At 35.6% G+C, this 27686-nt stretch overlaps 1 protein-coding gene across 10 annotated transcripts in view; it reads right to left on the bottom strand.

Moving 5' to 3' along the window:
* The window catches only part of DPYD (dihydropyrimidine dehydrogenase), a 331540-nt gene that overhangs the window by 286492 nt on the left and 17362 nt on the right, over nt 1–27686 (bottom strand). For all 10 annotated transcript variants that reach the window (XR_011680584.1, XR_011680586.1, XR_011680585.1 and 7 more), the window contains exon 2: nt 22355–22465. Coding sequence is in view for 4 of the 10 variants with exons in the window: in XM_071436195.1 (XP_071292296.1) it covers nt 22355–22465 (111 nt within the window). In the remaining 6 variants the exon portion in view is untranslated. The remainder of the gene's footprint in view (nt 1–22354; nt 22466–27686) is intronic.

The following is a 27686-nucleotide window of genomic DNA, read 5'->3' as shown; positions in this document are numbered from 1 at the left end:
AGGTTCTATATGTAGCCATAATTTTAAAGAAATTATGGGCACTATTATTTGGTCATATTGCTTTCATAGTATTTAATAAGTGACTTCATTTTTAAGACCACATCTTAAAACTAGTTATAATAAATACATTAGGAGTTATCTATTGTTTTTTTCTTATTTGCATTGATTCCTTATTTTTATAATTACATTCAATCTGAGACTACAAAAGCATTACTGAAAAGGAAATTATTAGACTCTTATAAATGACCTAGCAATGTATTTTATCTTGCCCAATTAACATTTAAACTATCATTATTTTTAGATAAGATTACAGATCTTTTAATACAAAGTTTTAATGCTTCAACAATACATTTCTGAGCAGAAAAATTAACAGAGCTACACATATTTGACATATTTTGACATCTTTTTTCTCCTTTGTAAAAACTACGCATGTCACAGTAAGTCTCGTCCCACAGTTAAAGTGATTTGGTAATTTGTTTGTTTATATTACAATGAGTTGTCCTTTGCATAGCAAAATCACACTTCAAGAGTCAAAGGGATTGCAAAAGAAATATGGAAGCTGTACAATCAAGTATTCCATTAATCAGATCAGCATACACTGACCTTCAGCTCCAAGCACATACAGGCAGGCTAGTCATTTAAAATATATAAAAGAAATCCAAATCAACAATACTAATTAATGAAGGATTCTCAATTCATCAATGCTAAGATGCAAGTATCTGTGCAAGAAAAATTAAACCTCCCATCCTCCAGGAAAATAGAAGCCAGAGAAAATATAATTTGGAATATTGCTCCAAGATCCATTGTTCAGTAGCACCTCACTGCAGATTCAAAAAATCTGAGGAGCACACAGTTCATTGTTGTGAACTTACTTCTACCATTTCTGAGAATTGTTTCTGGAGAGTATTTTTCTCAGCTACTTTCAGCCAAATAGCTCTCATGCAAGGTACAGTAGTCAGAGAGCAAACTGTAGAGTCACTAGAAGAAAATGAGCTAAAAAAGCTCAGAAGCAGACTGAGAAGGAGCCAGAAGCAAACTCATGAAGGAGAATGATATCATAGGACCATGACATAAGTTACTGCATTTGTCCTGACAAGGAAAGTAAGCAACTGCTGATCATCCCCACTGCTTTTCCACTCATGCAAGCATGCTTGATCATCTCAGAGGAAGGAGAAAAGGGTGTCTGAAATACCAAATATAAGCATATTCACAGGTGCATAGAGGGCACTTCATGTGTCTGAGTGTCAGCTCACATGCAATATTGTAGATCATCTGAAAGGGTATCAGTTTCTGAGAAAGGCTTGAAATGAAATTATAAGCATGAGAATACTCTGAAGAATATGTCTGGAAAATGAGGAAACTTCAGTAGACCATGACCAGGGTGAGTTTCACATTCTGAAGTATTAAATCACTAGCAAAAACTGAGTTCATTCTATTATCCATGCTACCAAACAATTCATATGTATAAGCACATTGCACAGGACAGTGTATTTTGGCCCATTAGACTTAAATGTATTGTGATGTATTATGAGCAATTCAAGTCCAAGGTGTTTCATTTTGAGCAACAGCTAAAGTAAAAAAAATCAAAACGCAAGCAACGAAAAAAATTGCTTTTGGTGGCTCACTGCCAAGTGATTTTTTTGTGGGTATAGATACAGTCTAGAAGTTTTAACTCTCTGATTCAATAATTATATAGCAGTCTATATGTTATTGCCGTTGGCAGATCTATAGTTCTGCACAATACTAAATTAAATATCACCCTTGAGAAGTTTGGGAGGAAAAATAAGTACAGAGTTGCAATTAGGGACATGGTCATCATAAGTCAAAATGCCATTACATAGAAAAAAGCCACATAAGTCTAAATACTGCTTCTTATAGGATTTTGGGATAAATACTTGGAATTCTTTTAGTGAAAAAGCAAGAGCAGGAAGTAAGTATTTCTATTTTATCTATAAATAAATGGCTTATTTATCATATGAGATCTTAAGCTTCATGACAGCTAGTTAAAAATGGAGATGTGGACTGGATATTCACAACTATCTGTGGCATGATACACAGCAGACTGGTAAAATGTATAACCAGAAATGAGAAAGATGAATAATGAGTGTGTGAAGATGAGGAAGAAGGAAGATTAATGAACAAGTTGAAAAGCTTTTCCTCTCATAATCACAAAAATATGACTTTTCCCTGCTACAATTTATTTCTGTTAATAAAATAAACTGCAAGCTTTGGGAGCAAAGACTATGCGTTCACAATTCTGTATTTTCAGATATTTCAAGTGACAAGTCCAAAGTACTCTGACACTGGTTGAAGAAACCATCTAGCTCAAGCAATAGAAATAAAGAAACCCTCAAGGTTTTAAATAAAAACCTGGGATATTCTGGCAAAAGTGAAGTCACACTCTTTAAAACCCATCTCTTAACATTGATCGGCTTAGCTTTCTTACCTATGTTTTTGTCTTGGATGAAAAAGCCCTCTTTGTTGACTTATTGGAAAAGGAATTCTTCATTTGAGTCAAATGAAGAACCTAGCAGAAGTAGCTCAGAAACCAACAGACTAGCACAGCAGTCTGCTGCCTGGTATCACCACTGAGGATGTCCCTAAATGACAAAAGCACTGCTGCCTCTGCTCTGCTCAGAAGTAAGAGTCAGTCTTGGAAAACCATAACTCAAACTTGCCCATTCTGTGATACAGTAGGACTAAATATGACCCCACTCCCATTGAAATCAACCATAAATCTTCCAAGCACCAAAGCAAGAGTGGAATCACAATAAGCCATATCCTGCTACTTTAAATCTATCCTGAAATACTTCACAGAAGACTTTCAAAATTACAGATAATTTCTCTACACAAATTTTGAGATAGTTGAGAAATAAAAATCTTTTGTACTGACAGCAGTGTAAGACCTATTCTAAGGCAGCCTGCACCACTGAGGTTGAGTAGATCTCTTATCCTTGTTGATACACTGCCAAATTCAAAGCCCTACTTGAAATACCATCTCTCTTCTATGAAAGAGGTTTTTAAGGTTAGTACAACGAGTGTTGAATTCTCAGAATCCATTGCTTCTGCATAGGTTTTAGAAAATTTTCTTAGAAAGCCTGAGTAAATCTCACACTTTTAATGTCAAATTTCCTGAGTATTAAACATAAGGAATGTACAGCAATTGAAAGACAGAACAGCTCTTACCTATTCAGTTCAAATTTGCTATTACCACTACTGCTAAAACAAATTCATTTTTCCCATTTTCTTCTTTATAACCCATGAGAAAGGTTCCTAGAGTATGTTGTGTCAATTTCCTACTCTTTATGCAGACAAATTTAATTTATTAAGTGTATTTGTACCTAAATTTCTGAGTCCTTAAAATGAGACAACCTGGTCCAAATTCTGAAGGATTTACTAACTCACTCTAATATTTCAACTCATTATGTTTAAGGAGGTAGTTCTCAGAAGAGATTACCAAAACTGTTGAAGACCTACAAAATCTACTGTAAATATCTACATCTGGGACAAATCCAGCAGGAAGATTTCCAAAGATTGGTCCAAAAAGTCCTTAAAACTTCAAATTCCACATATGCTACAAGGGTGACCACATCAGCTAGCTCTTTTGAAAATGCTGGCCATACTATAGAAGTGACCTCCTTTAACAAAATAGTAACAAAAAAGCTGACTATTTTGGGGGACTGTGTAAAAAAGTGTAGAACGCTGATTTTCACTTATTGATAGATATGAAGTGTTAACACAAATATTACTTATTACAGAAATGTGAATTATTTCATCAGCAGAAAACTTCAGAAATAACGAACTTGTGGTTTATAAACCTAAAGCAACACTATAATAGTAATCCAAACTGTAATATATTGCTGCAAGGATAATTATTAAGGGAAAACACAGCTGACATTTTCTGATTTATGCACACAATCAGAGATGGAGTCCAAGGACTGTGACATAATTATCTTCATGCTAACAATTTTTGTAAATCTCTTGACAGAATTTTAGCTAATTTTAAAATGCCTTCTGAAGATTAGCACTTAAAACTGTTGGGGAAAATAGCACAATTTATTAGCAAGGGTATAATTGTAAACCTTCCAAATACTCATTGTGAATATCATTTAGACAGTAACTCCTGCTTTAGCAGCTGGTATATAAGACTCCAGTTTATGGAATCTTGAAACAACAGAGAGAGTAGAATCTAATTAAACAGGATTACATGCCAAAGAAAAATATTAAAAACAGACTAATAGTCAATTGTTATGAATTTGAAATAGCACATCTTCTTTTGATGTGAGCTGTGCTTTATTTCAATGAAACCTAAATATCCTTAGCAGACTCCTCTCTTGATTTGGACCAGACTGTCTTTCTACACTGAAAGACCAGACTGTCTTTCTACACAAAAAGCTAAATGATTCCATTGATCTTCTCTCAATGACTTAAGCTCCCATCTGCTATAGGGTAAAATGACTTACATATATTGCATTTATCCTAATGTTATTCAAGAGCCAATAGCTGCATTCCATACGGGAAGCCTCCTGAAACCGTCTTCATACTGAGCAACTTAACAAAACTGATGCCATTTGCCAGAGGGCCTTACCTTAAGAACAATCTTAAAAACTAAACACATAAAAGGACTGTTTGATCCTATTTGTAACATATTACCATCTTTGCAATGTCTGGTTACTAAATTCCTTCTTCCTATTTGCTGTGACTCATTCTCACGGGGTTCTTTTTTCAAAAGGGGGAAAGAGCAGCTTTAAACTGCTAACTGACCAGTTGTTCACAGAGGAAAAATAGATCTTTAAAAAAAAATTTAAATACATACATATTCCTAATATCAGCAGAAAGTATATTGAGCCCTCAGGTATTTACATAACATTTGGCTGCATGCCATTCATAATACATGAACATTTGTTATAATATTTTTTTCATTACGTGATACAGCCACATTGTCCAGACAAGCTCTTAGAAAAGTATAGATATTAGTACATCCAAAAAAGCAGAATTCCAAGAGAAAACTAGCCTAAGTGTTAGTAATCAAATAAGAATCAATAGAAACATCATTTCATAGAATTGTGGGAGGCTTTAATCAATGCCTTATTAGCATAACCATGTTAATTTTCTCAGGATTTTTTTAGCAGTATATTAATTTAAGGCACTAAAAACAGCACACATGCAAACTCAAGAACAAGTATCACATTTTCTCCACAAACAGGAGAGATATATTGCTAATACAGAACTGATACCAGGAAATACTGATGCATGTGCTGTTTTCTGAAACTGCAAGTGTGGAATTCTGGTAATAATTATTACAGAAATACTACAGTTAAAGCAAGTGTAAATTCTTAAATGAAAGCAGACAATTTTGGATTTTTTTAACTTTTCCCAGTTCAAAATATGGAACATTTAATCCTTAAAAACAGGTAATCATATAGAAGCTAATTACTTGTTAAACATAGTTAACACTCTAGTTTGCAATTTTACTGGTGCTGTGAAAGATGTTCAGTGCAGAGATGGCATTCTGCTAACTTCCTTTTCATGCTGTTTCACGCAGAAATTTCAAGTGGCAAATTTATCACAGCCTTCATGCTCACATAAGGGTATGGTATCTTGCTTGAATTCAACCTGCTGTTGTCAGAGCAGATGCAGACACCACGTGTTTTGGCAATGGGTAACACATCAGATAGTAGTGATACACGGAGGGTGAGAAAAAACATTCTGAAAGGACCAAGCATTCAACACAAAAAATAGTAGACCAAGGAACTCAAAAGAATAAAGAGCTACAAAAGATATGCAAGAAACCAGAGGCACAGCTGGAAATAATAACGGAGCAAAGAACACAGGTGATGCCACTAACTAGATAGGACAACTTATAGTGCTCCTTTCTCTTGTGACTCAGCTTTAAAAGACAGGAAAAAACACGTTCAGGGAGGACAAAAAAAAAGGAAAACCTTTGCCTCCCACATTTCTCTTTCTCTTAGCAAAACAAATGTTAAACTTAATCAGCAGATGAATGAGAAGACTTGGCAACAAACTACTGGTCCCCCTGCATTTGAAGGGACAGTTACAAGACTGCTTCCCTTTATGGGACAGGGTTCTGCAGCAGGAACAATACACATCATGAATATCAAAAGCTTCATCTAAATACTGTTTCTTTTTCAATATGTGGTTGTATTCTGGCTTTTTCCTCTCGAAGAGCCTGGTATTCTTAACATGAATTTACAATCTAATTCTTTAAGAGCACTAAGTTTAAATAAAGAGACACAGACTCTTCACAGAATTTCTAAATATACTATTTTTACTTGATAGTGAAAATATAACTAATGACTAAGAAAAAAAAATATCCCAAATGCTATACTTCCTTCCTCTCCTATTACTTTCACATACCTCAACCCTACTTGCTCTTCCCCTGGGATTCTTTACTCTGCTTAGGTAAATATTCCCTTGACTCTTTGAGATTAAATAAAATGAGACTATGCAGGTAAAGACCAGACTCATATTGAGAATTAACATTTACAGAGCTCATAACCTGGGAAAAAAGGAAGAATCTTTAAAATGTAGGGAGAACTGCACTCCTACGGAGCAGATTATGTTCCTGACCTTCAACAAAGACTATAAGGAAAAACATACCCAAAAGTCCTTGCTCTTTTAGAACCCAAATGATCAAGAATTTAAGGAATTAACTCCACATATTTGAGAGTACTAACTTAGAGGATATCTCTTATTTTTCATGCATAGCTAAAGAATTATCAAATATGAAAGTTTTTTAAAAATTAAATTTACAATTAAATGCTTAAACACCATCCTGAAACAGTATAGTCCTGCCTTATGTAGTGGAAAAAAAGCAAATTATATGTAACAAGCTTGCTTCCTCAGCCCAGGATGCCACCTCTCATCTCCTACATGGCACATTTTATTGTCCAACAGCAGTATTGTTCAGACAGGCCACAACAAAACATTTTCTTTCATCGTGCTGTTGCCTCAATATTTAAAAAAAGTAAATAAAATATTTCCCAAACAGTTCTGCAGAAGCTAATCTGTTTCAGCTATTTCTCATGGTTTCACATAAGATTCTTGCCAAAAATAACTTGGTTTGGGAGGGGTAGAGTTAATTTTCTTCACAGCAGCTGCTCTGGGGCTGTGTTTTGGGTTTGTGCTGAAAACAGTGTTGATAACACAGGGATGTTTTAGCTATTGCTGAGCAGCACTTACTCAGCATCAAGACCCCAAGCAAGGAGACTGGGAGTGCACAAGGATTTGGGAGGGGACACAGCCAGGACAGGTGACCCCAGCTGACCACAGGCATATCCCAGACCATGTGGAGTCCTGCTCAGCACATAAAGCTGGGGGAAGAAGAGGGGAGGTCCAGGTTGGTTACTGTCTGCAATATGGTTTAGTGGGCATGGCAGTATGTAGCCAAGGTTGGAGTTCATCATCTTGGAGGTCTTTTCCAACTTTAATGATTCTGTGATGGTGTTTGTCTTCCCATTATGTGCAATGGAGCCTGGCTTTCCTGGAGGTGGCTGAACACCTGCCTGCCACAGGAAGTACTGAATCAATTCCTTGCTTTGCTTGCATGTGCAGCTTTTGCTTTTTTGCTTTACCTACTAAACTGTCTATGGCTCAACCCAGAAGTTTTCTCACTTTTACCCTTCTGTGTGTGTCCCCCATCGCACTGGGGGGTCAGCAAGTGGCTGTGGTGCTTAGTTGCCATCTGGGGTTAAACCACAACAGCGAGGTCATACCAAGGTCCTTGTCTCCTAATCTTACAGATCACATCTTAGATCATGTCTTTCTACTGCCAGTTATAGAAACACAAGCCCTACCCCCTTCCATGTACTACTTACTAAATTGTGTGCTCCTAATTCTCTCCAACAGCTAAAAGACTTCCATAAAATAGTATTCAATATGAGTTTATAGAAGAGAAATTACAGCCTGTTTTTTTTTTCTGAAGATATGTGATTTGCCAACTCACTTATTTATCTTCTCCTGGCATGTCTCCTGTCACCTACAGTTACATCTGAGTTAACATATGAGTCAACATATAGTTAAAAACATAAGAGCTGAGGTAACATTTTGTTGTATGTTTGCATATGGTTTCTATAGTTCACAAATGAACTTCATATATTTTTATTTAATAATCATTTAATTATCTTTCTGGTAGAAGGAGTGGGAAAAATCCCATCCTCTGTCTGCTTGGCTTAGGAGAAGAAAACAGCAACATGTGAAATACTTCAGTGTTGTGACTGAAACAATTCCACACAGAATATTATAAGATATCATCAGGTACCTGACCAGGTGAATTATCCAGAGAAGAGTATATACACTTATATTCTGGGTTATTGTGTTATCTAAAATTAGCATCAGTATCACATTGCTACTTAAGTAGCAAAGAAATAAAGCAAAATATGAAATTGAGACTAAATTTCCTCAGAGGAATAATTTGAAATATTCAATTCACATGAGAAGTGTCTATCCAAGTCAAAGAAGTACTAGAAAAAAGGTTGCAGACATTGAAATACAACCCTTGTATCAAGACCTTGGTGCAGTTGTGTTACATGCTGGCATTGTGTTTCAGATTTTCCATCACTATTCTTCAGGTTTTCATAAGCTATGATAAAAATATTATTAATCAAATAATTGAATAATAATAATAATATTAAAAAAATTCAAGTTCATTTACAAAGTATGGAAACCATATGCGAACATCCAACAAAATGCTACCTCAGCTCTTATGTTTTTAAGTCTGTTAACTCAGAACTAACTGTAGGTGACAGGAGACATGCCAGGAGAAGATACATAAGTGGGTTGAGAAATCACATATCTTTGGGAAAAAAAACAGGCTGTAATTTCTCTTCTATTTCAATTTTCTTTGAGATTGAAATGACATGTGCTGAGATGTCCAGAAAAGCCAAGTATTTAAGCACATTTTATATTAATTTCCATCTAAAATAGCTAAATCAGCTATTCTGATTTAGAATTTTCTAAAATCTTCCTTCTGTTTTCAAAATACCATATAGAAAAAAAATTGTGCAAAAAGTACAATAATTACATGCATCCCTTACTGTGCTTAGCAATGACTGGTATCTCAAACCTCATTGCAAAAGATACAGTAAGACAGTGGCCTCAGTCTCTGTAATATACACAAATTAGAAAAAACAAATGGAAGTGCAAAATAAAAAAAGGAAAGCATGAATAAGAATGCAGAAAGACTCACAAAGCTGTTTAATAGTCAACACAACTACTTATTTTTAAATATCATGCATCAAGCTGAGTTAGTCAAAACAAAAGCTTACACTCACTGCTAAGAAGGCGGAAAATTACGTCTTGGTGGGGACGGTGTACGAAACAACCAACCAAGTAGGACAGTACAAACACTTAAAATGCTTTTTCCCTCTCAAAAAAATTCAAAAAATCATAGGTATGAGGCTATTACAATGGTTGCAAATCCTATGAAGTTGTCACCATCTGTTGTGCCATCTATTTACAGACACACAGGCATAATCAAAAATTAGGGAAAACTGCTCAAATAAGTGCAATCTTCTTTGAAGATACCATGCATGTTTAACAAGCTTTAGAAAATTCCAAAAGAAATTTAAGAAAATAAGTGATATTGATTTATTTTCCCTAAAAATTACCTGAAAAATAACTTTCCTATACACAGAAATGAACAGGGCTTATATGTAGCTACATCTTTCAGCAAGGCATTCAAAAGAGCATTAAGAGAATGCTGCTGTAATGCTGCTTGTTTATTCACATGTAGCTTGAGAACAGCATCCAGGATAAATATATTGCCTCAGGTCTCAGTTCCATTTACTGTGTTAGAGAGAAAAGCACTAACTACTCAATACCTCACTATGGCACTATGCACTCTTCTGGTTCTGTATCCCATTTACTGTCTTCTTTGTAAGGTTTTTACTTCTTTGGAAGCTTTCATATCTCAGTCTGAATAGTTTTCTTCTCCCAAAACCTTCTGGCCTGTCTTCAGACAGCTCAGGCTTGCTAGTATCTTGAAAATTGCTGTGTTCAAGCTGAGGTGAACAATATGAACATGGCCCAAGCCAAGCACCTTCTCAGCAATTCCCAAGCAATCAGGGCCATACAGAGCCAGGATACACCAGAAGAGAACTGCAATGCAAGACTCCTAGATTTGAATTTGGCTTAGCACTGTTTGCAGGAGACTAGTTCGGGTCCCACAAACAGTGTTCAAGACATTTGGGCCAGGTAGCACAGCTCCTGAGCTAATTAAATGGGTCTCTCAGCCAGGCTGGCTCTGGCACAGAATTTTCCTCACATTGCTATGCTATTCAAGCCTATAAATGGCTCCAACTATTGCAGATGAAGGCCTTTTAGTTCCCTGAACACTGCACAGGACAGACCTGCCCCTGCTTATCGTGTTTAAGTCAGAGAGTATGAACAACCCACTCCCTCTCTGCAACCAGTGCTTGACCTAACACCCTTGGTATAATCACCCACACTTTTTCAATAAAATGCAATAACCCGGTTTTGAAAATGCTATTTCCAAACAGACAGATTGAATAATTTCTAAATAACACTGAAACTCTTACTTTAAATTATTTTTCCTCTCTGGGAAACATATTGGACTTATTAATCAGTCCCCAGCTCCTGAGTGTCACTGCTACTATTGCATATGTGCAAACAGAGTAATAGGAATGAACAGGATGATACAAATCAAAACGAAACAAAAATCATCATTCTTTTAATATCATTACCAAATTTCTCCCTTTTCTTCTTGAAGTAATTTTTATCTCTAATTTTTAATTCTTATTCCTATGCAGCAAGCTCCTTGTTCCCCTTGTGTATAAACTGTTTGAGCTTTCAATTTTTAATTTTTCTTCAATAGTGCCCTATCTTTTCTATTCTCTTTTTTTCATAACTTCATTTTTTTTTCTCTCCTGCTCTTATTTCCTCATGCTTGTTTACTTTTTTGCTCCAGTCCTTACTAATTATTTCATGTCTCTTGGTCGTTTAATTATGTGCCATGGCTTTTCCTTTCTTACATTTTTATATTGCATTCCTTTATTCCACTCCTGCAGCTCTCTGATTTCTATGTGCTTGCTTAACTATTACCCAAATGGCTCCAAGCAGGACACACTCAAACTGAAGAATAAATAAATTAAAAGAAAAATACTATCTGTGGCCATGCGGTGTTGCCTAGCAACGCCCTGTACCTCTCCACAGCTTTTCTAGAGCCCTGGTGGCAACAGAGCTTTTCAGACTTATTGCTACAAATATATGCAAGATCCTTCTCACATTGTTTGGCCATTCACTGAAAAATAAATGCAGAGGAAAACAAATGAAAAAGAAAAACTCCAGAGAAAGCATCAGCAACAGCACAAGAAATGACCACCTACTCTGATGCACACTGCCCTCTTGTCTCTAATGGACTCTGCAAAACACGTGCAACTTTTATGTTATTGCTGTTCACCAATACTACTACTGTTACAATCCTTGAGAAACAGATTGTAAACAAGATTTCTTATGCAATTAAAACGTGTTAAATTCAACCAACTCTTATATAGTCACTGTGGATGCAATAGTGGCTGAGATTCACTGGCCTCTTCTGAAAGCTTTACACTAAAAAATAAAAGACAGCCTGCAGATTGTATAGGGTCGGAATAATGTGCAAGCATGGTCAAAAATGAAGTGGAATTATAAGGAAAGTGAGGTTTGTCCCCAAAAATTATAGATTCACTATTAAAAGATTTTCAATATGTACTACTTCTAATTACTTCAGATGTGACAGAAGTGAAAGTAAAGTGAATTCTCCTCCTAACACTTCTCTTTAAAATGCAAGTTTACGGGCTCCATCCTCAAAAGTTAGAAACAAATGCTCATTAAGTCCACACTTTTCAAAGTATTAATGATTCAGCATGAGCTACACTGAGTTACAAAGATACTAAGCTAGCTTCACCAACAGTCCTTTTTGTTTTGTTCCACAGCAGTGAAAGACTTCTTTCACCAACCACCTCTGAGAAAGAAAGTGGATGAAATGACACCTATGCAAGGGACTGAAACTTTAAGGATATTTGGAGTCTTAGGAGGGGAGTCAAAAACTAGAAATGCTAAAACAAAAGGTAGCTACATATTTAGCTAAGGACAAACCTACAACGAAGCCCCACAAAATGATGAAAATATTAACATTGAATTTCTGAAGGGCATCAAAAATCAGCATTCTTTCTTGGAAATTTTATATATAGCTAAATCAGTCTCAAAGCAATTTCATGTCTGCATAGCACTTGCATCAGTAGCAAGTGAAAAGAAAGCAAATCAGAGAGCACATACCTTAAAAAGATATTTAACAGCGTTAATCTACATCTATCAGCTACAACTTGTTACTTGGTAAAGACAGGCTGCAAATGATCCACACAAATAAACAAAGGACAGAAATTAACATTCAGGTACTCAATTAAACCCATTCCCCAAGTAATGTTTGTAAGAAGGCTGAAGTAAGGCACATAGAGTTGGCTAGAGAACATAGAAGAACCCATAGATCATACACTCCATAAAACAAACATAGGCATTGCACAGTCAGGCACTTAAATTTAAAATGCCTAAAAAAGGTTTCAAAACTTTATTTGGCTCCTGCGCATATATGCAGCAAACCCAGTTTTAACTACACAGTCAGATACTATTTTACATAGAAATGTTTCACGACTTAGAAAACACAACAGAGAGGGCACACCTAATCATTAGCCTTTCAGCATTTGGGCTCAGTGTGCTTGTTTACTGGCCACTAACCAGATCTCACTTGAAGGCAGACCCATTTTTCCCCATGAACATTTCAATGACACTCACTAGGTATCTGATGTGATTCAAATGCAATTTATTCTACATAGTCCCCACAGTCCAAAACATTAAAGCATAGAAGTCTAGTCTAGAGACTAGAAGTGACAACTTGGACAATCACAATTAAGCTCTTGCTTTCACATTCAGTTCATATTCAGATTTTCTTATCCAGTTCATGGAACCATCATCCTCTGATCAGCTGGTATTTCTAAATCCTCTTCTTGCTTAATTCCAGACATTAGGCCCCCAGTCATTCTCATCCTCAGCCCTTGGCTGTACAGCCTCCTAATTGCACTATTAAATTTATTCTTATCTTTTTTTATTCTAAACTTCAGTGTCACACAGTCCTTTATGATGTTCTAGTTCCTTCTGTATTGGCAGTGCCTGCCGACTTTCTTGTAACATGCTCCTAATATTTATGTCAAGCTCATTAATGAAAATATTAAATGTTATGAATCTGAAGACTGATCCTTCAAAAAGCTCTGCTAAAAGCCCAGCAGATCTTTTTTAAGCACTTCTCACTCTCATTTCCCCTCTATCCAGTTCCTTATCCATGCTCTATTCTAATCTAAGCAGATGACGCTTCGTTATTACTTGGCAAAAATAAAAACCCAAAATCCTGGTTAGTGTGTCACGATTTATCCCTAAGAATAAAGCCCAATATGCCTCATCCTATCTTCCATTTTCCTTAATGCATTTAATAAATCTCTGCTTCAAAATTTTGTTTTCAAAGTTTTGCATGATGCCAATACGAGACCAACAGAGCAAGAGAGCAAGAGTTGCCTGTCAGTTCTCTGTCTTTTAGCACACACAAACTGCATTGCCTATTCTTTAATCAAGAACTTGCTCTACTACAAAGCTTGTAATTTCACATGTCAATTTTTCTGTGATACTTTTATGGATGTTGTACTGTTCCTTTGACTTCAAACATAAAACACTCCAAGTTTTCTTTCTGGCCTGTCTGGTGTAATTTCCACTTCTGCACTTTTCTGCCCATTTAGCCACCTCTTGCTTCATTCCCATTTTACTGAAAGTAGGACAACAATTTACAAAGACTTCAGACAACACCTAAGATCCTTAATCCTATCTTCACACTGACTTTGCTTGTTCTTTTATTTCTTTTAGTTTAAATAGCTTAAGAATCTTCTACTATTTGTTTTATATAGCTGAATAACCTTTTAATATTTGTTTTAATTTCTTTCACCCAGAGTGACTCAACTTGACTTTTGAAAGTTCTCATTTTTTCCTCTGTATTTCCTGCTTTGCCAATCAATCCCATTTGTTTCAAGTCCCTATGGCTAATCCTCATAGTCTTCACTTTTTGAAGTTGTTTAACAGTTCAGTGTGAACTATTCTTTACAAATTGGGATTCAAATTCCAAATAAATTTTGTATATTTCAAATACTAATAATCTTCTCAAAAATAATGTCTTTAAATTGTTTACCTTATTCTATACAATTTATATTGAACTTAAAAAAAAAATTGATGAAAATTATATTCTGTATTTATTCTATGACTTCATCCACTTGCTAAAGGGATAAAGTCCATTCAGATTCATACCAGAATGGGTAAGATTGGCATGAGTTGATACTGTTTTTAAAATTCTGTATTAGTGTTTCTGATTAAATGACTGTTATTAACAAAGTTTGTCAGTTAATACATCAAAGAATACTTGCATGCTACCATTATGAAGATCTGTGTTTTACAGGTTACATTTAAAAAGTCAAAGGATCTTACAATCAATGACTTACCTGTGTAATAGATTACAATCAATTCCAAGTGCAGAAAGCAGTGAGGGTAAAAGAATGAGGATGGTGAACTTCAGAAAACATAATTTCTGGTATGTCTCCTGAGAGTTATACTGATCAGTAAAGGAAAGCAGGAGAAAGAGCAAACCCTACTGAAATTCACAAGGGGGAACTATTCCTAAGCAAAGCAAATAAAAAGAAAAAAAAAAACATAACCCCACAAACAAAACAAAACAAACAGGAAACAAACAAAACAAAAACTCACCCAAAAGAGTGTTCTTAGCACACCTTTATGATCATATCATGCCTCCCCCCAATGGCCTGGAAATCAAAATCATAAAAGCAGGGAAACTGACACATACCTAGAGTAGATAAATTTCTAAGTATAAATGAACTGCATAAACACTGTGGGAATAAAACCAGAAAGTTATGCAAATTTAAGTTAAAAAGGAAGAGGAGAAAACTATAAAATGATAGTAAGAAAACTGTTCTATATACATGAGAAGCAAGAAGAAAATGAAGAGAAGTATAGATTATGTACAACAGAGCAAATAAGTGATGCAGAATAAACAGCCCTCCCTGCTTTCTTCATGGAGATAGCACATATAGCCATAACTACAACTAAAAAAAATAAATTTTTAGCAATAACATGAGATTGCAGGCTTGAGCATGAAAAAAAAAGAATAATATATCTTTTTAATCAGACTGATTCAGCTCATGTATCACTGAGTCATTGAGGAACTAAGTGAAGCAATGCATGGAGCACTATCAATTGCACCCACTAGAAGGCTTGTAGTTCCAAAAGAAGAGAAGAGACAGACATAATGCTTCCCCTTACAGAGGGAGATTGGGGGGAGGGGAAAAAAGGAAAAAAAAAAAGAAAAAAAAAGGTGAAAACAGAAATCATACTCCCAGGCAGAGAAAATGGAGTACATATATTAAAACTTACATTGTGATATAAAAAGTGCCAACACAGCCATGTAAAACTGGCCAAGAATAACTGGCAGAGTAGATGTGGCAAATCTGGAATAAACATTTTTCTCCCCCAATTATTCCACAGCACATTTTCACAAGCCAACTAAAAATGTAGACTAGACTAAACAAATATCCAGTGAGTGTGCAACTAACTGAAAAACAACTTGGTTCTTTTCTATCACCAAAAAATAACCTGAATCAAAATGATTCATGATCCACCCAAGACCTCAGTGACTTGACTAACTGGAAAAAAAATTAATGTACTAATGGCTTCTACTGTCATAATGTTTGGTGGAATAAGGAAAACAGGGAATGAAGAAATACTAAACATTTCAAAAGGCAAGAAGAGAATTTCAAAATCAAAGCAAACTAACAGGTCAGAATTTGGGCCATAAATACAAGATAATCCAACACTCTTGCAGAAGGAACAGCACATGTCTGATGGCCTTCACTGTGAGGGAAGTCTAGTGCAGGAAAGAGCAATCTTGGTTTCAGCATAGGCAAGAGTTTACAAAAGCAAAAAAAAAAGGGTGGGAGTAGAAAGTCTGAAGAAAGATAATCTAGTCTTGATTTTTTTTTTCTGTTTTCAAAAAAAAAACCAGCATAAGAAGGCGTCTTTATCTCCATCTAGTAACCACAGGAAAGTATACGGAATTCTACATCTGAATGAATATAATACTAAGGAGAAGTTGAAAGTTGACAGTGAAGATGGTTTCTGATCCTATCCCTACTCTGATTTGCTCAGCTTTAATGAAGGGGAATGAATTGGACTTACCTAAAATTCAGCACTCTAAGCAGACAAGCATTTTTCATTTTTGTCACACACTGAAGTGCAAAGCTAAACAATTTGCAACTCTGAAACACTTCCATTTTGAATTGGTTAAGATCAGATATATACCTGGAACTAAATGCTGCTCACTAAAAGGTGAATGCTTCTCTATAGAAGAGGAATCATCCAACATCAAATAAGAGGAGCACCAAACCTGAAGAACTCTGAGCAGCAGCAGCAGTTAAAAGGCTGGAGGTGGTTTTGCACAGCACTCCAGAAGAGCCATGGGGTGAGAAGGAACCTTTTGCACAGTACTAAGAAAGCATTTGGCACAACTTGCCATCACCCAGTATTTGCAATTTAACACACAGAAAATGTGCATAAAACCACTAATTTGTTGCATCCAGGCAAGTTAGGAGATATTGAGATATTCTAATGAAAACACCTCAAGATACTGAAATGCATATAAAACATAAGATTCAAGGAAATTCATAATATGCATTTCTTAGACCCACTATATGTGATATCATATATAAACATGTAAACCACTTTATTCCAGTGAAAGGGTTATAAATGCCAGCATATGCTATCGATAAGAGAAAATGCAGAGTAATTAGTTAATCTAAAAAATGCATGAGTAGGAATTTGACTGCTAAATGATTAAACTGGTACATTTTAAAATGCGTATTAATATTTAATTATTGACACTATGAGAAAAGAGAAAATCTCTTGATGTTACTTCTCAGCTCTTTCTGATACTCAGCAACACATGTATTATTCATATGAATAGTTTGTGCATATACAGTCAATCACTAGTTAAATAAAAGAATCATTCTCAAATTCCCTAATCACCTCAATAGATCCTAACGCAATATTTTCCACATTTGGGAATCAGAGCGTTTTATTTAAGAAATCAGTCTGGCCATGATGAATACAGCGCAGCTCGAGCAGACATCAGTTCAAAGAATCAGATGTCAAAGTGCTCCCTCTAATGTCCCTTAATCATCACACCAATTAGTGGTTGAATAGTGATGTGATTAAAGAGACTGCTGCTATCCTATACCTATTCAGACTAGTAGAATTCTACATATGTTCTACCAATTAATGTTTGAATAGAGCAGCGATTAGAGAGACATCTGCCATTGTATACCCATTCAGAAAAGAGCTAAACTTGCATATTCATATGCAATGAAGACAAAAATAAATATTTGCAAAGGTAAACTATACGTTTAGATTATAAATATAATTGAGTTGATTTCCTTTAATGAGTGTTCTCTATTTTACAATATTTGGGATTATTTTTTACTTATAAATATAGAATCTTTCATCAATACATGTCTAGAAACGGACAAATTATTCCCTGAAAAAGCATTTATTCACTAAGGTTCCTGATTTCAGGCCTTTGGTGTACTGGGTTTTATATCTACTTGTTTGTAATTTCCACTATTTCTGCTTCAATCCATCAGTTATTTGTGAAATGCTAACTTGATTATTCTGTAAGCATGATACATTATTAGGCACAAAAGTCATGTGAACTTTTTCCACTTCACTGGAAGGCAATACTTAGAGTAACACACTGATTGTAGCTGAGAAAGATCATCTTGTTTACAGATTTTTCTATGCAAGCTTGGACATTGGTGCATCAAGAGTTACTTACGTACCCTTTTTTAAAGAATTTCTTTATACAGATGCTCATATATAGCAGTGACAGCCACAGAAATACTATCAAAGTGAAAAGAAGTTAGAAGTTTTAGCAAGCTCTTATTACTACTGTTTTAAGAAAGTACCCTTGTCCTCTGAACTTCAAGAGCAACATGAGCTGTTATATCTTGCAATGAATTGCAGATCTCATGCTCCATCATTAGCACAAAATGATCTGGTAGTTGCAACTTAATGTTGGACAGAAAAAGACAAGGTGAAGAATTTGGTTTTCTCTAATGGCTGGAAAGAATTAGAATATAGTTAAAGTCTCTTTCTCAAAGTGAGCCCTTGCCAAAAAGGAAAAAAAAAACCCAAAAAAACCCAAAACCAAAAAGAGGTGAGCATCAAAATTATTTTGTTCGTGGAAGAGAGGCTCTTTTTGCACAATGCTGATCAGGCTTAGCACATGTAAGAACAAAGAACAATGCTAATACTGCCAGAAAATCAATACTGTTACAGGCTATGGCAATTAGCTACAAACCAATTTAAACCCCATTTCCTTTTCACCTTCTTGTCGTGTTGAAATACTTCCAGCATTTCCATCTGGAGCAAATGTTACAATTATTTCTAAACGCAGAAACTGAAGCAAGTCTGAATACATAGGTGGATCTATGTCAACTTCTCACCTGTCCTTAGTAGGTATCTACAAGATTTCATTACCAAAAAGAAGGCTGGACTAGAATATCCCACTGAATTCTCCAGTGACAAGTCAATTTATAAAACTTGTGGAGGTGAATTTCATTTAAATTACAAACCTGCACATGTACAAGGTAGAACAAAACTCGTCCCATAATACTTAGAAACCCTATTGATAAAGCAAGGATTTCAGTGTGCTGGGTGCAATGCAAACGCACACAATGTGTGCCCCCCTGGTTAGTGACCTAAATGTAGGTAAGCACAAAATACACACCGAAACGCAATTATAAAGAGTTAGAAACCACAAATAAAAATATTTACCCGAAGTCTAAACAACCCTGAACTACTTAGGAAAGACCTGAAATCAAAGCAAATCCTCACAGTTTCACAGTTGATCCCTTTGCTTTTGTTCTATCTGTAAATTGATGATCTAATGTGACCTAAATTTTGCACCCTTCTTTAATGCTTACTATTAGAACAGCTATTTCAAAACTCTTCTACTTGTAATTTTTACAGAAATCTTTGTTCCCCCAGATAACTAGAGGCATGAGTACATACCCCTTTTCAGCATGACTCATAAGAAATAAGACTGTTAATGCTTAGGTCTAACACTGTTACTGAGGGTGACACAGCAATAAAGAGTTTTCCTACTCTGATACATATCTCTGAGTTAAAATTTCTGAAGTAAAGCTGGCTAATCTTGCACCTAAAACTATAAATAATTTGTACAGCAACACTTGGTTGCTAACATAGTAAATAAACAATAGCACTCATTGAAAGCATAATTGAACCTTCCTTTTGGAGGATACTTTTCCAATGCTGAGGAAAGATATTGACATTCCATTTCCACTTCAGAACTAATTAAATGGGCAACCCAAAGTGTCTCAGAGCAGGCTAGGAGTTAAAATTTCGCTTGTGTAATTATTCTGAAGAAATATGTAAGTCTGCCATCTGGAAGTCTATTAGACATTACAAAGTCACTGTGTGCATGCCTCAGCAGATGCAGCTTTTGTTCAGAGTTTTGAGGGCTGTTAATTTAATTAGTTTTGTATTTTCATACTCCCACCTTCCTTTCAACAGTAGTTCTGCAAAGGCAGCATCAGAACAGCTTTAAAAGAATCCAAAGCTAAAAGCCAAATTCAGATTTTAAGGAAATGGAAACAAATAAAGTTCATATGGATTTCAAATGGAGATTGATCTATTCATTAGCAGGCCTAAACATTATTGCCAGTGGCTCTTTAGACCAAAACAGAAAACTGTGTTCAGTGGATCCTTTCCTACATTAGCTTTCCTAATTTAGGGAGGCAATAAAAGGATTCAACCATTTTATTTTATTTTTTTATTAAAGCCACTCAACAACAATGATCTGGAGAATGTAAAAGGTCTCTCATTTTTTACTGATCTCTTTTATGTAATGGGAGACCAGAAAAATATTTTATTTTTTCATTTTTCAGGGCTTTTTCTCCTATAGTAAGGTAATAGTAAGCTATGTGGTAAATCTTACACAGTAAGAGTAAGCTACATATCTCTGAGCAAAAAAAAGTTTGTCAGTTTTAAAAACTAGGATCATTACCCATCTAGAAATAAGGACTAGCCCTTTACAGTTCCTTCTACCACTTTACATTTCTTATAACAGCTTCCAAACCAAATAATGTGATGTTTCTACCAAATAATATATAATAATGCAGTATTGAAACTATCTGCTATGAAAGTAGTTATATCTGCCCATATACACATTTGTTTCTTTCTACTTTTAATCCTGTAAACTGTATTCCATGAGCAGATTCCTGTCAGAACAGGGTGCTAATAACTGCACAGATCTCCAAGCAGTACTGCAGAACTATAAAACCAAGTTGTTTATTAGACTGCAAGCCTATGCCAAACATCATCCTGCAATATTTGACAATGTTCAGAATTTCTCTCAACTGAAAATACAGACAAGGCACAAAAGCTGGCATTGAACCCAAATCCATGGTGTTTGCACAACCCAAGAAGCTCAGACCTTGGGAATCCAGAAATATTTGAGACACCATGAGGTACACACATACAGCTAACAGCAGGAACACAGGAAAAGAGACAATTTCTAAAAAACCGTGCACTTTCAAAATCAACAGCAAATATCAAACACTTTATGAGTAAACTGAATACAAAAACCAAGCAAGGCTGACATGAAGAACAGCTCAGGAATGACAAAGAGTTACTTAAAAGCCTAGAGGCTTTAGGAAATGTGCATTAACACACCCATTAGTACAATATTTCTGTGACTGTAACAGTTTAACTAACCAGAATAATTTACATTGGAACAGCTAATTAGGCTACTACACAGATACCCAGCTGCCCTGCTGCATGGATACCTGAGCTTCCTAACAGTTTCTGAAAGCAGAGGAGTTTACAGCCCAGTATTGATTTCAGGTCACCTGCAAACATGACAGTGAACTGCAGCTGCCCAGGAGCCGCTCGCTAAGCAGCCCAACATTCTCTGCAGCAGGACCAGACAGTTGTGGGCAATATCTGCATCAGACACCTCAAAATAATCATCCAAGTTCAAAACCAGAAGGTTTTCATGTACATAAGTTTCTAGTTCATGTAACATTATCTATGCCAATAAATACATGAAAATAGGAATAATAGCTATAGCAAAAAAGAGATTCTTATAATCAATACTATAAAACAGGAAACTGCACTAAGAGCATTGCTGAAATGCTAAGGATATCCTATCCAGCAAATATTTGTTGTTCCTACTGGATTTCGTGATTTTAAGAAACTGAGGAACTTTCTGGTATTTTTGATTGGGTTTGTGTTTTGTTGGGTTTTGGATGACATATTTTTAATTACAAACAATCAATTTCCTACCTGAATTTTCCTTTTTAGTGGGAGGTGTTTTGACAGCACTATGAAAAGACACTACTATCCTTATACTCATAAGGAAACTAGTACTCTACCTAAAAGGTTTCTGAATTTTGAGGATTTTGTAAGACAACCTGTAGGAAGACAGTAAAAACAGTACAAAACTTCTAATCAGATGAGGGATCAAAGAGACATAAAAATTCTGATAGGATTAGTCAAATATCACGCTGAGACTAGGAATTCAAATACCTAGAGAGAAAATGATGATATATAATGGCAGAAATACAGATGAGTATAGACAATTTACAGCAAGAAAAGTATTTATTCCAAAATCAACTATTTCCTGAAAATTACAATGCACAAAATTTAAATTCCGGAGTTATGTTTTAATCTAAGATTTATGTATTTATATAAAATAGGTACATATGAAAGGCTCCCCTACTTCTGTAGCAAAATAAAATTAGCTTTAGAAGTCTCAGAAAGGATAGTGAAGTGCTGCTCAGCCCAGTGTGATTCTTGGAAAACAGAAAGATAAGGAGGAAGTGGCAGAAGAGGCTACCCAGGGAAATCAAGGGGCTCAGCACGGCTCAGGATGCGATACTTGAGAGGGATCAAACTCCATAACAAAAGGCACAAAAGTTGTATCAACCACTTACTAAAATCACCAAAAATGAAAAAAGTATGGACTGCAAATAGGTTCTGCAAAGAAAAGAGCTCATCACAAAGTAACTCTGTATCTACAAGAACAAACTAGAAGCCAAATGTGGCTACTGAATAACACTAATTTGTTTCTCCCACAGCTGTGATTTCAGCCTCAATGATTGTTCCAGATGCAATGATAAACATGTTCCAGATGCAATGATAAACGTGCACTTACTGAACAGTTTTTGTCAGAATTCCTTTTCCATTGCTTCTTGACTAATTTCTTTGCTGCAGTTGAGTGAAGAGTTGCATGTGTTTGTTTTCGGGGATTTAAAGCCAGAATGTTCTGTGGAAAAAGAACAAAAGACATTAAAATATAGATTCAGATTTCCATAAAGGTTCAAAGCCTCTTTACACACTTATTTACAGTGCTCTCTCTGTAAAACCAAATGCAATTATTCCACATTATAGCCCAACTCCATACTAATTTGTTTAGATTGCATTGTCCATGCCACTTAAATGATGGATATTTAAAGACATTTCCAGGATTACTAGAAAACAGAATTATATTTAGTAGCTTTAATAACGGTTTCCATTCCCAGATATTTTTTATGTACAGCATGTAGAAACACATAATTCGGGTTCATTGTATCATTCCAAGTAACATTTGTAAAGCAAAACAAGCAAAAATATTTTAAAATATCTGGGTTATTTATGAATGTTTCATCATTTCAGTATAAACTCCAATTTCCCCATCAAAACAATCTCCTTCTAAGCCTAGTGAGCTGATGAGTTAACTCATTCATCTTCAAATGCTTTTATTTGCAAGGACATAAATAAATCTCAGGAATGTAGCCATACTTTTAAGTCAAAGTGGTGGTCTGATAACACAGGCAGAATGAAGCTTGCAATGTCTTGCACTACCCTAATGTAACTCAACAAATCAAATCAAATTTTTGGAACCAAAACTCTTTTACAAATTAGGCAAGTAACAGATTTCTATAGCAAAAGCAACCTCGTTAATATCAAGGGATGAATATGAAAGGCTTCCAAGAGACAGATCCAGGCTCAGGTCTGTGATGGAGAACAAAAATAGGCACATTGTAGCTTGTAACTTCTGGAATTCGTTTGCAAGTTTACCTATAAAAAAGCCTTGGCTTTAGAACTACATGTCTCCACTACAGTGAGCAGAGTGTGTTTATTCTGTTACTATATGTCAAAGATGTGCGAGACTGACTTACAGAAACATGATGAGTGTGATGGGGTTATGAATATTATATTGTGATTCTTCCTAATTTTAAAAATCTGCTTCAGAGGGTGATAATGATGAAACAGTCATCTCTTGAACTAAGATTGTATTGCACTGATTATGGGGACTTCTTATGTCAAATATGAAGGAGTCACTTTCTACTCAACTACTTAACGCCTTACTCTGAAGGTAATGACTGGTAATCCAATTTTCCCTCAAACCAGAAACCTCACCTCTGCAAACAACAACATAGCCCAACACAGTCTGAAGCACAGAGACAAAAAGTGAGGTACAACATTTAAAAAACATATAGACTATTTGTCAGCCTACATGCTGCTGACTTTCAGTAAGAGTTACAGGCTGTTATTGGATGTGCCCCTGTAATTCCAGCAGCAAAGACTCTGCTGCAGTTCAGGGTGCTCCCCAGATGAGTACCTCAGGCAAGATGTGGCAACCAAATGCATTCAGTGGTTATTTATGCCAATTTATTTTGCCCTTAATTAAAACAGAGCATGGACATCCACATAAGGGATATCTCAGTGGATAGTTGATTTTCTCAGGATGATCAAACTCAACTGTCAGACCATTATCTGACTGTTGAGTACCCAAACTACCCAAGCTGGGCAGTAGATTCTGCATCACATAAAAACTTCAGCAAAATTTTGCCTACTCTCTTTTGTAATTGCTTAATGCTTGGCCATGAATATTATTTTAGCAAACTGAAATGAATTGCAAATTTCTAGCAATAAACTGTAACAGATGTACTCCACTGGGTACAGCACCAGTTGGTTTAAAACATGGAACAAATGGTGGGGCAAGCCAAGGACGGAAGAATCCCCATATGTTTGCTCCTGTTGGAATTCTGCAGCAGGAGCATGGCTCCAAGAGCAACAGTTGCAGAAATCCAAAAGGACTACATAGCACAGCATGTCCCAGAATTAAATCTGAAATAAAACTGGCACAGAAAACACTAAATCACATATAAAATATAAAAATTGCTTGTATTTCCACTACACAAATAATATACTACCTGCTTAAATCTTGGATTGCTGACCAAAGTGGCTGGTCTAGCTAGGGGTCCCTGGTGTTTAAGAACAACTCAGAAGTTAACTGCTTAAATGGGAAAATAATGTAAATGCTCTTGGGTCAGTTGAACTGTCAGAAGTGAAATTAGTGAGGGTGTTTTCTTCCTATTCATTTCAGTTCCCTGGTTGGCTTTTCACAACTTATGGCTAGTCAAACATTTAGTAAATTTAACAAATAAATTCAGATGGGTCAGTCAGTAAGTGCAAAATTACTGAGAAGAAAGTTCTAGAATAGATACTGCAAATAACAATGAATACACACAACTAAACAAAAAAAAAAAAAAAAAACCCAAAAAAAAACAAACAAAAAAAAAAAAAAACCCAAACACATGGATATGCAAGAAAGGCAACCTGAGACCTCCAGTCTCTCAAACACACTGGTCATCCAAGCAGGGGAAGAGTTCATTGGTGAAGAGAATTATTTGGGCACCTGCAATCTTGCTTGTCTGAATCCCATGCTTATTCTGCCACATAAATTCTCATTCTTGACAGATGAGCTGTTGTTTGATATCTCCAGATGTTGAAAGGCCAAGACTCAAGCTCCCCCACAGTGGATGCAGGTGCATAATGCATCCCTTTTCAAAGTACTAAGAACTCTGGATTTCACATTAAGATGCTATTTGTACAGTAATGCAGAACCTATGAATTTTATCTTTACAGTTTTACATAACTGGCTCCATTTATTTCATTAATAGTAGATATAAATCCATTATCATTAATGGCTGCAAATCAGAATATAAGGATACTTTACTTCAGTAGAAATCCATTGTGGTACTCTGTTGATCAAGAAAGAGACAGAGCTATGGCTAAGGACACAGAAGTGAACTGAACCCATGTTGAGTTTGTGACTCTTGGTGCAGAAGCACAACACACAGAGTTGAGTTAAAGCTGCAGCTCTGCACAGCACTGATGATTATGGGCACCACCAAAGTATTATATTTTCCTTCACTATTTCCATAGATTAATTTGAAGACTTCACTTCAGTAAAAAAGCCATGGAGCCCATCTCTGTGGAATGCAACTCAAATATATTCTGCAGATGGCTTGCTCAAGTATCATTACCTTAAGGAATTCCTTTAATAATTACCCATAACAATTATTTCTTTCAGGTCTTTTAAAAGACAACAATTATTAAAAGCTAAAAAATACAGGAGAATGGTTCAATTTCAGAATACATCCCCTTCTAGAAAGGAACATATTTGTTATGTCTAATAGATATCAATTTAGGTTGCAAGTATCCTAAAATGCAATAAACTACTCATATGTAATGTGCATTGAGAATGACTAGCATGCATAAGTCATAGCTACAGTTTTTAAATTTTGAGAATTTATTGATAGATGGTTATGTTGATCTGTGCCAATAGCAACATAGCTTCTGAGATTAAACTTACCATAAGCCGTTCATTAGATGTTTATTGCTTAGCTTCTACTTTAAATGGCATGATTAAGAAGTCTACACAAAAAATACTAGCTCTAATTTTCACTATCATCTATTAATGAAAAGGCTGTAAAAGTTTTAAAACAGCGTGTTATATCACAGTGAGTAATTTATCAGGAATTTGAATTAATATTACTCCAAGTAAGTGATTTCAAAGCAGTCATCCAGGACAGGATACACTCTCCAGCTGGGAGTCCCGTCTCTGATACAGCACTTTCAGGTAAATCAAGACAGGCTTGGCACATGCTCTGCAGTGATGCAACATAAATTTCTAAAGACATTTCATTTTGCTTTTAATTTCATTAAAAGCACTTTTTATTCTCATCTCATAAAGCCACTCTTTTCCTGAAATCAGAAGAAGCTATTTCAATTAAATGTGATTCTTAATTAAGTGCATATTCTGCAAAATAAAATATAAAGTTATGGAATCACTTTGCTCATTGGGAATGCTCTAAAGCCAGTGGGGACTGGGAGGCATGCAGCAGAGAGGGGATGTTGTTAAGAAAAAAGTAGGATTTAGAACACAGGTGGGACGTGGGACTGCAGTAACTTTAAGACAGTCATCAAAAAGTCCTGTGAGTCTAGCAGCGTGTTTGTAAATTATGTGACATTAATTCAAATTTTGAAAGCTTTTTCTTTAAAAAAGTGCTTCTTTAAAGCACTGTGGTGTGAAATCTTTGGCTTTACATTTTTCTACCCAAAAGTAACAACTTTAGCAAGGTGTCCTGCTTATGTGGACTCTATCTCTGATTCAAAACAATAAATTTGGAAAAATTCAATGGCTAAAGTTCACTCTTCTTCTGGAGAGCCTCCTACTGAAACCAATGAGTTGCACCAAGAATATTTAGTGCTTAGTAATCCTCATATTCATTACTGCTCATTCAAAGCCAGAATAAGGATCAGAAAACCTATCTTCAGGCTCTGTCACAGGTTGTGATATCGAAACTCCGTAAAATTCTAAAAAGACTAAGTAAATATTTGCTTGTTTCAAGGATTCTGTGGATTTCCTGTAGCTTGTTGAGAAAGTTTCCTAGGAACAGCCCCAAAACACCTCCTGAAGTTCACCACAGATCAATAGGTGTACTGTCACAGTGAAGATGTGGAAAATGCAACAGTTCACATGCAGACTGTGATCGGGAATAAAACAAGGTCCCATGTGTCAGTCTCCTTGTTTTAGCACACAGCTCATTTCCTTAGCCCAGCCCCTGCAGAACACTGGCTATATCCTGATTTAATCCTGTTGCTTCACAGAGCCCCCTCAGCTAAACACTTTTATATACATCAATTAAAATTCGGGAGTAGGCCAGGCATGCTAGGGAATGCATGTGGAGAGCAATTTAACCCACCCCATTCCATTAATCTACCCAATTTCCTTAAAAAGAGTTGTAATCTCCCTCACAGCAAGTAATATTAAATGTATTGCAAGATACATATGCTCACCAAGTGAACATAATGAGAACATATTTATTTTTTCTAAGAGTAATGAGCATACTAAACAATTAATTTCAAAGCTATGCAAGTGTTACTTCACTGACAGAAACAAATACCTGGGGCTTTTACGCTAATATTTTCTAGTATATCTGAATATGAAACTAATGGAATAATTGCTCTTCAATCAAAGGCTAAAGAACTCAAACGTATTTGTTTTCATGAGATTGGATGAACCACAATAAGGAACTTTGTTGAAAAATCACATCAGTGTAGAAGATGACCAAGGCATGAATTCAAACCCAGCTGGAAAAAGACTCAACTTTCAATCACAAGACAAATTTCTTCTTTGAGCCACACAAGCTGAT

Source organism: Agelaius tricolor, unplaced genomic scaffold (genome assembly GCF_023055355.1).
Source record: "Agelaius tricolor isolate 1412-34295 unplaced genomic scaffold, bAgeTri1.0.p SCAF_11, whole genome shotgun sequence".
Classification (NCBI taxonomy): Eukaryota; Metazoa; Chordata; class Aves; order Passeriformes; family Icteridae; genus Agelaius; species Agelaius tricolor.
The sequence above is the reverse complement of the archived record's forward strand: the minus strand, read 5'-3'. Positions and strand labels throughout refer to the sequence as shown.